This window comes from Bos indicus x Bos taurus, chromosome 28, assembly GCF_003369695.1.
Source record: "Bos indicus x Bos taurus breed Angus x Brahman F1 hybrid chromosome 28, Bos_hybrid_MaternalHap_v2.0, whole genome shotgun sequence".
Classification (NCBI taxonomy): Eukaryota; Metazoa; Chordata; class Mammalia; order Artiodactyla; family Bovidae; genus Bos; species Bos indicus x Bos taurus.
The window spans coordinates 17,702,677-17,714,970 of record NC_040103.1 but is presented as its reverse complement, the minus strand read 5'-3'; the positions used below and the strand labels follow the sequence as shown (position 1 = coordinate 17,714,970).

Below are 12,294 nucleotides of genomic sequence, written 5' to 3'. Positions count from 1 at the left end.
GGAAGGTGCTCAATCTTTGTGGGCTAAAGCAGTAAAAGCAAATTAAAGCAAGAGTTTGACAGCATTTTCTATCAGAATACTAAAGCTAAAAAACTGTCTAATGCATCTGTTAGTAATGATGTAGAGAAAGAGTTATCATACACTGCTGGTAAAATATCCTTGGAAGGCACTTTGGCAATATCTATAAAAACTGGAAATGCAAATAAAATTTGACCTAGAAATTTCTCTCCTTAGGAATTCATTCTTGAGGTATAATCATACATGTTCACATAGATGGCAACACGACATTGTGATAGCAGATGTGTGTTAGCCGCTTAGTTGTGTCCAACTCTTTGCAACCCCATGAACTATAGCCCACCAGGCTCCTCTGTCCATGGGATTTCCCAGGCAAGAATACTGGAGTGGGTTACCATTTCCTTCTCCAAGCAAAAGTACTGAAAACAATACAAAGTCCATTAATAGAAATAGTTTAAAAGTTACGGAATTTCTAAAATGAAATACTCTATACATAGTCATTAAAAAGTGTGTGCTCAGTCACATCCAACTCTTTGAACCCCATGGGCTGTCACTAAAAAATACTGATAGAGAATTATCTTAAGATATATTATTTCACAAAAAAAGCACTGTAAAGAACAATGCAAACTGTGTGTGTTTTTTTAAAGACCACTCTATACAAGTATCCAGTTGTGTAAATGGGCAAAAAATACTTTCCTATGGACTTACTGAAAGCTGTGGTTGCCTCATGGGAAAAGAAATGAAGGTACCTAGCCAGGGTGAAATTTATTTTTCATTGTCTACACTGTTTTTTTCCTTTTTTTGGTAACAGAGTGCATATATTGCTTTATTGATTCAAAATTAATTTAAAAGAGCAGAGACTGAATTAAAATTTGTAGTTACTGCTACTACAATTGCTCTTTCTCCTATTATTAGATGTTACAGTCAGGCTATTGCAGGGATCCCTGGGCTGCTCCAACACTATAAAGACATAAGAAAACAGGATGACAAGTTACTTACCACGAGGGGACGTACCGATCCACAAGTTCCAGTGGAAAGACAGAGAAAGCTGGGAATTCTGGCAAGGTGGCTGCCCCAAACAACTGGACAGTGGGTATCAGGGATGGGCAGTGGGTTTTGGGTTATCGTAAGAGGTAAACAGAAATCAAACCTTAGGGAAAAAATCCTTTAATATGAATTCATTGAGTTATCAGAACAACCACAAAAAATAAGTATTATCTTCACTTAACAGATGACCAGTTATAGGGTGAGCAGCCTGTCCAAAGTCACACATCAGACCCTGGGAGACTTACTCCAGAGGCAGGCTTTTGGTGTTCATATAGGGTATTGTTTTTGTGTAGTTTTTAGGGCCAACTGCGTATTTTTTATTCAGTTTTGAACTCTTTGTACCTTTGCTCAAAATCAGCACTCTTTATTAGAAATGGAGGTCCACTGTTGTGCCAATGGTTGCATTTGAAGCTGTACTGGGTGTTTTAAGATGCTCCTTTATTTCCTATTTGTGGTTTCTCTAGTTTCACCTCTGTTTTCCCTAGAAAAAAGACAGATTGATGAAATTAAGACTTGTGAGCCCTTCTAGTGATCACTGAAGGCCATCAGCATTTTCAGTTAGGAAGGACAGCTCAAGGAAGAAACACCTTAGCTCATTCAGGCCTTCCAGACTTGGAAGTGCATGAACAATAAATACAGACAGTTTCAAAGTAAGGACTTCTCTTACATTGCTGATCAGTGTAGTTAAAAAAACCAAATCCTTCCAGATCTGTCTCTGCCCTAAATGAATATATTTTGGGCAGTCCCCTTGGTACTGATGCAGTAAGCAAGGTTATAGCCCAAGGTCACAGCACGGACCAAACATATTCGACCAAGTGCCACCCAGATGTAAGTACATTTGGTTCCAATATAAACTGGAAAATTCTTGGAGAAATGGTCCCCTCCTTGCAATGCTCTACATTCTAGAACACTCTGAAGTCTCAGAAATTGGGAAAGGGCCGAGGTAGTAGTCAACTTAATTTGCCAAACTAGGGATAATCAGTTGGCAAATGGATATTTTCTTTTGAAATTATATTTTTAATAATGGTATTTAAAGGCTTGAGATGTTTTCAATCATTCTACTGCAATATAATGGTTAATTTTAAGAGCTCTGTGAGTTTGATTTGTATTTAAGATTTTTACAATCTATATATAGGTTGGTCTTTAATAACCATTTATACATTGCTTCTTTTTATATAGGTCATGTATTCTCCCGGGAGAGTAACAAGATTAGAAATAACAAATACAGTACAGAATAAATTAAAGTGCTTCAAACTGCATTATATAATTTCAGAAAATTGGTCTCACACTGAAGCATTTAAATAAGAAAACCAACTGATTTAAGGGAAAAAAAAAAAAAAAAAAAAAAAAACCCTAGTACATGCACTTGAATTGCTATTGTTTAGCAAATTTTACCCTCAGCAGTATGGTGGTGGTCTGTGTTCACAAGGCTTCAGCAATGTGGCAGTTCATTTGGGTCAATATGGATAAAATCATTGTTCTTCTTTATTTTAAAATGTTGACTTCATTCTCCTTGAAGATGAATAACATTTACTAGTCAAAATGTCAAAGGAGTATTATAAAAGTAATTGTATTTTTATATATGGTTCTCCAAACTCTTATATAAAAATGTTCTTATTACACACAGTGCAATAAATTCAGAGGCTGTTATAGGACAGGAGATAGAGAAATTGGGGCCAATATCTCTCTAATTAGTTAGGATAATGAAAAGTGGGGCTTGGTTTTCCTCTCTCAACTAAATGAAGGCGATCTGGTGCTCGAGAGAGTCTATGATTCCGGCCAGTTTTGTTTGTTTCGTGAAGTTTTAGTATCACTCTCCTGGTTCGGAGTCCTCAGGCCTTTTTCAATTTTTCTATCCGTGCATTAAAGGCTTCTTCCTGTATTTGCAGCTTTTCGTTTATCTCGGTCTGTGAAGACAATCATAAAAAAGTGGTTATGATGGAGCTATCTTTGGCTGCACATTGTCTTTGTGGTTTTGACATACTATAGTGCCTAAAGACAGACATTATCCCTCACACACCTTCCTGTTTTGCAGATGTAGCCGTGTTTCAGCCTGTAGTGATGTGATAACACTTTATCATATTTCTCTGCACATTCCCAATGTATAGCATGTCTGCTATGAACAGGAAGTGGTATTTGGACAGCCATTTTTCACATAGGCTTGTGTTGGAAGATAGGCTAATTTATCTGCATTTTCAGAAAGACTTTACCAATAAGCACCGAATCAGAATAACTGCTCTAGGCTCAGTTATTGCAGCGTTGTTGGTACTGCCACCCCTCTGCAATGGAGGTTTTTGTCTCCCGTGTAATACATTCTAACTGGGATCCCAGAAAGCTTCTGTTGTGAAATCACAACACAAATAATCTCACAATTAGAATGATTCTCATAATTAAAGAGTATTCGCCACATATACAGCTCTTAAAATTATGATGCCCTTTGTGATATATAGTTTTGGTATAAAAAAGTAAGCAGTTGCTGACAGGTTTTCGTGTTTGCTGTGGCTATGATAGCATTTAGCCTCTGGCAGTGATATTCTGTGGACTAACATTGCTACCTGCACAATTCCAAAAATATTTTCATATTAGCTGAACATTTGTAGCCCTGGAAATGTCCTCCTTTTTTCATGATGGATTATAACATTATGTATAGAGAAACCAGTGGCAGGGGCATGGTAAAACTGGGGTCTTTGTTTAGGTGATTTAAAATAGTCAACACGCATATGAGGAATAGTTCATACACATAAATGTTAGTAAGTAATTAGAAATGTAGAATTGTAATGCCTATGACCTAATTTAAGGTCATCAGGGTAACTATATTTTAAGAAACATAAAAAATCAAATACTGATTTTGGTCCAAATATACCTTCATTGTTATTTATTTATTTATAACTGTAATTATAACAGCTAGTTTTGAAAGGTCTACCTGCTTGCCTTATCTGATGAGATATTGTTTCACTTTCACAGTTAAGAGAAACTATTTCTGAAAAGATCACATTGGTGCCAATAATTCTGGGTTCTCGCACGAGTATATCTTTTTTGGCTCAAGTTTTATCAAGTCCTGGGGTCAAGTCTGGCCTCTGGCTTTTCCTCTTTTCCTTTCTTGGTGCTAAGTGAAGGAGGCAATGAGGGATGAGCATGGTTGTCCAGGTTACAAAAGAAATGTCTTATTTTTAGGAACCTATAATCCCCTCGGGCAAAATTTTGGGACAGCTGAAAGGAGGAAGAGTCTAGGAGTGCGGAGACCTAGGGATTAGTTTAGCTCTGCAGCCTTGAGCAGGTCACTTAACCACCTTTAGTTCTTATCAAAAAATTAAGTAGTTTAAAATTAAGTATGTTAAATTTCACGTATGTTGGCTTTTAAATTCATAATTCCAAGTATGTTAACTTTTAAATTCATAATTCTAACTCTCAATTCTGTGATATATCACTGATGTTATACTATTTCATTATCATGATATTGTGCTATATTAAAAAATATTACTTCTGTTTCTTTATGGCAGGCTATATATTATATCATACAGGGCATGAAATAGTTTGAAGAAATGATTCTGTTACAGTTCCAAAGGATCGGGAAGTACTGGTCTAACTAGACAATTGACTCTTCCCACTTTCAATTAAATGTATTTTAGGTCCACCAATAATTTCATTTCTTTTTAACTAAGGACAGACATATTATTATCTTCCAGCTTCTGTTTCCCTATTTCATTAGGGTTTTCACATTAACCTGGAGGTCTTTTTGGTATTTCACTGAGACAGAATTGACTGCCAGCAAGTGAGGGCTCTGGGGAAAAGGCTCCCGAAAGTCAGCGGCATGCCTGCTAGAGCTGTGCTGACCGAAGGACACATCTCAGATTTCCACACCATGGTGATCAGTACTTTGGATACTGGACGGCAAGATCCCCTGTCTGGTCAAGAACAGGTTGTCCTTGGTCTACAGTGTCTCCATGTTAATCCTCAGAACACCGATGACCAGATGTGCTATCTACACATCCCAGGATAGGGTATAGTTCTATTGCCTTTTAGGAAAGAATGGAAAATCCATGACCTGGGTCCAACAGCCTCTCAGTGATCACATCTTGAGGTGATTTCCCACTCAGCTTTTCTAATCTGGGAAGTTGACCTAAAAATACCTATGGTCCCAGGATGGCAAACTTCTCTTAAGGTTTTCACATTATTTTACTCTACTGCTTAAGATAGGGCCAACAGCCAACATTTAATGAAAGAATTTAGTGCTAGCATTCATATTTCTCTGAAATACGAATGCAAGAATTTAGTGCTAGCATTCATATTTCTCTGAAATATAATTCTTTAAATATATTAAAGTTTGCTCCATTGGGTATAATTTTTATTATACAACTCAGGGCCAAACTAATTTCATTTTAAATGTATCTTTAAAATTAAAATACCTAGGCTATATAAGCTTAAAATGTTTGCTCTATTCAGTATAATTTTAATTAACATCTCAGGGCCAAGATAACTTCATTCTTAATACATTTCTGAAGCTATAAAGTGAGTCAATGGGAAAGTAAGTAGATTAACATAAAAAATTTAAGGATTCACACTATTTTCAGAAATTTCTGAGTTACAGAAGTGAAATATGCTTGTAACCACAATGGAGAATGAGGTCTGAAAAAAATTGTACTCAAAACATGAATTCACTACTGCCTTTTCCTACAAAAATTATAATAAGACTATGATTTTTACCTTTGTATATTTTTTGAGTATGATTTTTACATAAAGAAGGAGAAAAAACTATTGGAAAATTTAAAATATCTTACAAATAAGAATTCATTACATGTTCCTACAGCAAGTCATTGGTTTATATGCACTGACCACTGATAAGTGGCTACCTCTGAACAGGGATGAGACAGTTTTAAGAGCCAAGAACACTGGAAGGCAGGTTTTAGAAGTGGAAAATAACTTACCCATTTAAAGCAGGGAGACATTTAGGTAGGCAGAGAGTAATTATCCAACTTGGAATTTGACCAAGACAAAACAGTAAACACTGAAAAAGTGCCACACCACTGGAGTATTAAAAACCAAAGTAATCTAGTTGTGATATTAGAGGTTATGTGGTTTTTGTGGATTACACTGGAATTAGAACTAGAACCCAGTTCACAGCTCCCAATCAGGGTCTTTTGTCAACTTCTGACCCTGGAAACCCTGGACAAATGACTTAATATTTCTGTTCCTCTCAGTGTTCATTTTATTTATCAGATAAGTGCCTGCCTAATTCAAATGGAGTTTACTAAGATTATTGAGAGAAAATATATAAAGGGGTTTGCTATCTTTAGATACTGTATAAATAAACATCATCAAGCCATTTTATTGAAAAACTGGCAATAATTTGGCTCAGGCTGCCAGGAGAAATATCAATAACCTCAGATATGCAGATGACACCACCCTTATTGCAGAAAGTGAAGAGGAACTAAAAAGCCTCTTGAAGAAGGTGAAAGAGGAGACTGAAAAAGTTGGCTTAAAGCTCAACATTCAGAAAATGAAGATCATGGCATCTGGTCCCATCACTTCATGGGAAATAGATGGGAAACAGTGGAAACAGTGTCAGACTTTATTTTTTTGGGCTCCAAAATCACTGCAGATGGTGACTGCAGCCATAAAATTAAAAGACGCTTACTCCTTGGAAGGAAAGTTATGACCAACATAGATAGCATATTCAAAAGCAGAGACATTACATTGCCAACAAAGGTTCGTCTAGTCAAGGCTATGGTTTTTCCTGTGGTCATGTATGGATGTGAGAGTTGGACTGTGAAGAAGGCTGAGTGCTGAAGAATTGATGCTTTTGAACTGTGATATTGGAGAAGACTCTTGAGAGTCCCTTGGACTGCAAGGAGATCCAACCAGTCCATTCTAAAGGAAATCAGCCCTGGGATTTCTTTGGAAGGAATGATGCTAAAGCTGAAACTCCAGTACTTTGGCCACCTCATGCAAAAAGTTGACTCATTGGAAAAGACTCTGATGCTGGGAGGGATTTGGGGCAGGAGGAGAAGGGGACGACAGAGGATGAGATGGCTGGATGGCATCACGGACTCGATGACATGAGTTTGAATGAACTTCAGGAGTTGGTGATGGACAGGGAGGCCTGGCATGCTGCAATTCATGGGGTCGCAAAGAGTCGGACACGACTGAGCGACTGAACTGAACTGAATGTCCATGAATCTACTTAGTATGGAAATGATCAAGGCACCTGAAAGATGTGCATCCCTCACCTCTGGTCCTTTCTATGCCTAATTCTCGACGAGACGGGGGATCTTGTCGTCCAGTGTCCCGAGTTCTTTCTATGCCTAATTACATTTAGATGAGCCAGCTAATGGACTTCCAGGCCCAGTAAGGATGGCTGAAGGCCACTGGGACAACACTTACACATAGAAACATCATATTCCTTCTGATATAAGGGTATTGATATAAACGCTACAGACTCTAACATTAAAAAAAATTCAATGAATATTTAAAAAACATACTGCTCACTACATGGAACATGGCCTCAGTAAAGATGTTTTCAATTTTGAGGGCCTGCAAACAATTTTATTACTGTCTAGGGCCTTGGTGATAATTTCAGAGCCACAGGATCACAAAGGAGCCCAGGGCCATGATTATCCATAAACTATATTTAGATGAAATGTTATCAAATTTAAAGAGAAGATATGTTTTGAACTCAGCTTAATTCAGCTGCTCTCTGCCCTTCAATATGAGTAACCAGTTATTACATTCATGGGGTTGTTAACAATAAAGCTTTGTGTAAAACGTGTCCTTTCACTATTTCTGGTAAACAATAAACACCCCTTATTAAGTCGAGGACTTTGGCTGATTCTGTTGGCATCGAATTATTAAATGTTCGTGTAAATAGTACATTAACATTTGATGATTAAACAAGTAACAAGGTATGCTATTGCCAAGCTAATCTTTTGTTCCCTCTAAATTGTCATTAATGCAGAGTGCTTTTTATATATAGTCTCATGTCCAAAACAACTGAATCTTTCCCTGAGATGCATTCATATTTTAAACATGCAGTAGAATGTCCTATTGGTTCATGTTTATTTCCACAGGAAATTATAAATCCTCTCAAAATATGCAAATGACTCTTAATCATTTTGCCTAGGAAATGATGCAAGCCTTTGTGTTGAGGTAGAAATGGTGGCATTCTTTTTGGTTTGGACAGGAAAAAAATTAAGTATAAAGCTAAGCCTACTGATTCATCGTTAGCAGTTGCTACTGAGATGGCTGTTGTCATCACCATTTTCATGCAGCCACTGGTGTCAGTGGTAACACCATTAATATATATATATATAATTAGCTGGGCTTCTCTGGTGGCTCAGACAGTACAGAATCTGCCTGCAATGTGGGAGACCTGGGTTTGATCCCTGGGTTGGGAAGATCCCCTGGAGAAGAGATGGGCTACTCACTAAGGAGTTGGACATGACTAAGCAACTTTCACTTTCACACATCCATTAGCTCTGACTGATATGTGAAAGGAGCAAACTATCTGAGAAGGAGTTCAGAGATAAGAAAGCCTCTCTTTAGAAATTTCGTGAAAAGACTAAGCTAAGAATGATGGGCTGAGCTTTAGTGTTTACTGTTTACAAATGTACTACCATTCCTCCTGCATGAGCAGTCAGTCAGTGTGACTGGGCATGGAGTGTTTGTGGGTCCTGATGCTGCATGATTCCGTAAACTGGTAACATACCACAAAATGTGCTATTAGTGAATTTATTTTGTGATCTTACTGAGTCTCAGATGACTCAACTGAGAGTTATGTGGAGATGTTACACTGAGCTGCTCCATCATCAGCATCACTCTTGCTGGCAGAGCGTGGGTAGACATTAAGGTTGAGGTTGGCTAATTAACAAGTAATAAGGTAAGTAAGCACACTATCAAGTAAGCACATGATCAAGGCTGAGTACCTGAATGCTGATTAAAATGTCATCTGTGACTTGGTCCAGCACCGATTTTATCTCTTCAATGGTGAAACCAACTAACAGATCAGTTTCTGAAGTATCGGCTTCTGGCTGGGACTCTCCAGGGCCTTGTTCTTGATTCAACCCCTAGAATATTAAATGTAAACAACACTCAAGTAATTTCTGGAGCCTTTACTGATTTATACATAACTTCAGAATTCTTTCGGCTGCTTTCCTATCAAAAATGATGTCAATCTAGGTGGATTTTGATTTGACGTTTTCCTGCATTTTCATTATTCATGAGCATCATGACAGGTCAGTAAGTGGCGCTTTTACCTACTCAGAGAAAATGAAGGTAGAGATTGGGGAAGGTGGAGCAGAAAAGATTAAAATTGCTTAATCAGCCTCAGCTGGCCCACCTCTGAATCAATGCCAAAAGAAACATTTATATTTAACTAGGAAAGATCGGAAGGAAAAGAGAAGTGCATTTGGTTCTTTTTCTCCTACTAGAGAATATCATACTGAGACACAGTGAAGTAAGAGACAAAAGGAAACATACCTTTATTTCCATATCCAATGGTGGAGGTGGCTCTATGAATGTTGAGTAAATATCAAATGAGATTCCTTCTTCTAGAGGATCAGGGAAAGGGTGATCTGCAGGATTCACAACTTCTATCAATTGCTAGAGGGGAAGAGAAGAGCTGTATTGTGACAGAAGCTCTGGTGAGTAACCACAATTTCAGCCAATATACATAAAGTTCCAAGTCTATTATTTTTAAAATGCCATTGACTCTGAATTCTTGATGCCACAGATCTCTTAGCTTTATAGTGCTTTTTGTGCTCTGATAATTAGCATTTTACTTCCTCCTCTGTCTTATTTTTCTATACTATGTAGTTTGGGACTTCATTTTATACTGCCTTGATCTTGAATTGTTCCATGAGTCAGTGTTCCCATCCTCCTGCCTACAAGCTCTCTGGAGGCAGAGACCATGTTTTAGATTCTCTGTACATCTTCTCCAGTTCTGGCAGAGAGTTTGATCTTAAAACACTCAATGACAGTCTGATGGTGACTGATATTACCCAGTAGAGTCTAGCTGTTCTTGCAGGCAATGGTGAAATGGCCATGAGAACTTGGTGATGAGGATAATAAAGGTTCTAAAGGTTAATGTGCAAAGTTAGCACAGAGTAACTCAGAGAGGAGATGTGCAAAGTCAAGCAAAAATACTGAGGGCAAGGCAAGATGTCACTGAAAGCATTTAACAATTCTGTGGCAAGATTGTGCCAATCAGAGAAGGGTGATGGGTGGTCAACAGCGGAAATGAAGAAACGAGTCAAAGAAATGTCCATCTCACCATGCCTTGAGGGAGAGAGCAGAGATGAGGGTACTGATGACACTAAACATCTGATGCATCTCAATGGTTCCTCTTGCTTTGATTTCATGTTTAAAAGGCAACATTCTGATCATAATCTGACTTCTCATCTCAGTTGTTCTACAGACATGACTCAGTTGTTCTACAGCTGAGTACTCTGATCTTTATACCTATTACATTCCTCATTGTAAATCAATAAACCCATGTTCTGATTTACTCAGTAAGGTCCTAGGAGCTTGTTTTTACGGCTCTGAGATGAAGCTACCCACTGTATGCTGACAAAGTCTTTAAGACTACAAGTTTTGGGACTTCCCTCAAGGCCCAGTGGTTGAGAATATGACTTGTAAGGCAGCGGATGCTGATTTGATCCCAGGTCAGGGAACTGAGATCCCATGTGTGTGTAGTGTGTAGTGTGGTGTGTGTGTGTGCACGCACACTAGTTGTGTCTGACTCTTTGTGAGTCCATTGACTGTAGCCCACCAGACTTCTCTGTCCATGAAATTTTTCAAACAAGAATACTGGAGCAGGTTGCCATTTCCTACTCCAGGGGATCTTCCCAACCCAAGTATCGAACCCTTATGTCTTGAGTCTCCTGCATTTGCAGGTGGATTTTTTACTGCTGTGCCACCTGGGAAGCCCAAGATCCTATGTGCTTAAGGGAAACTAAGCCTGTGCCCTACTACTGAATTAGTAGTACTAGTTCAGTAACTAGCGCCACAACTACTGAACCCATGGGCTCTGGCACCTGCTCATGACAACTAGAGAGAAGACTGAGTGTTGCAACCAAGACCAGATGCAGACAAAAAAAAAAAAAAAGTGCCTACATTAAGACAGTAATCTAGAAATGCATAAACACCAATAATTACTATCCCATGGCACCTGGAAAAACCCTGAAATCATGATGTTCTTTTCTAACGTTTCCATGTACTATAATACTTCATTTTTTACATATTAATACTTTTGATTTAGATAGGTTTTGGAATGAACTGAAGGCTAGGTTATTGCCTGGTCATACCAATATATTTTGCCTTGACTTTGTATTACTAATTTTAATTTGATCTTATAGGAAGCTGCTGCTTAGTATAAATATATATAAGGACTGAAGTGTTGTAACTTTACAGTCAAGGCAATTTGGAAATGAAGAAATTAAATGATTGGCTTAAGGTCAAATAATTACTTGGTGACAGGGCTAGGAGTTAAGCCCTGGTGTGCTGACTTTGTGGCCTATGCCATTTTCAGTAAACTGTAATATGTCCTCATGTTGCCACATTTGGAAGTTGCTGATATTATTAAGCACTTAATCTTTAATCTGTTAGATGACATCATTCCCGATTATTCATCCTAAATTGACCAAGATGACTAAATGTTAATAAAAATAAAGATCGAAAAAACTGTATCAGAATAATCTTTCTGTCTCTTCACATTAGTAAAACATTCTTTTTTCCTAAATGGGACATCCAAGCATTTTCATCTCCTCACAAAATTATTTGTACATTTTTTCAGCATGCTTGCTTTTTTATCCTCCTACACTTTATATTGCACTTTATTTTACTAAGCTAGAAAAGTAAAATAGTTAAATATATTTTAGTGTCTTCTGAAACATTATAGATAAAATAAATAAGCTGTATATAGGAATCCAGAGACAAGGGAAGATAATGAGGTATTTACTTGGTTGACTAAAGGACACTAAATTCACTAAAGCTGACTTTAATATAGGGTGAAACTAGAAATTTGAGGGGAGTGGTAGTGAGTTAGACATTGAAAAAAGAAGAAAGGAATTGAATTGATTTTATTTACCACAGGCACTGAGAAGGTAAGCAGGAGATAACCTGCAAGGTAAATCTTTTAATGAAGGAGAATTTTATCTTGTTGCTTTTGCCATATCTGTCTTGCTGGTATAGTCTTCCATTCATAGGCTAAGACTTTGCTAATTTTCTTTCCCTTTGGTG

General features: G+C 37.6%; 1 protein-coding gene across 3 annotated transcripts in view; it reads right to left on the bottom strand.

Annotated features, from left to right (window-relative positions):
* Window positions 1-1,166: 1,166 nt before the first annotated feature.
* CABCOCO1 (ciliary associated calcium binding coiled-coil 1) overlaps window positions 1,167-12,294 on the bottom strand; it is a 171,978-nt gene continuing 160,850 nt past the window's right edge. For 2 of the 3 annotated variants that reach the window (XM_027531152.1, XM_027531153.1), the window contains exons 6-8: window positions 9,535-9,657; window positions 8,982-9,122; window positions 1,167-2,969 (exon numbers count right to left, since the gene is read on the bottom strand). In XM_027531152.1, coding sequence (XP_027386953.1) covers window positions 2,895-2,969; window positions 8,982-9,122; window positions 9,535-9,657 — 339 coding nt within the window. In that variant the 3' untranslated portion in view covers window positions 1,167-2,894. The remainder of the gene's footprint in view (window positions 2,970-8,981; window positions 9,123-9,534; window positions 9,658-12,294) is intronic. The other variant, XR_003509261.1, reaches the window with a different exon arrangement.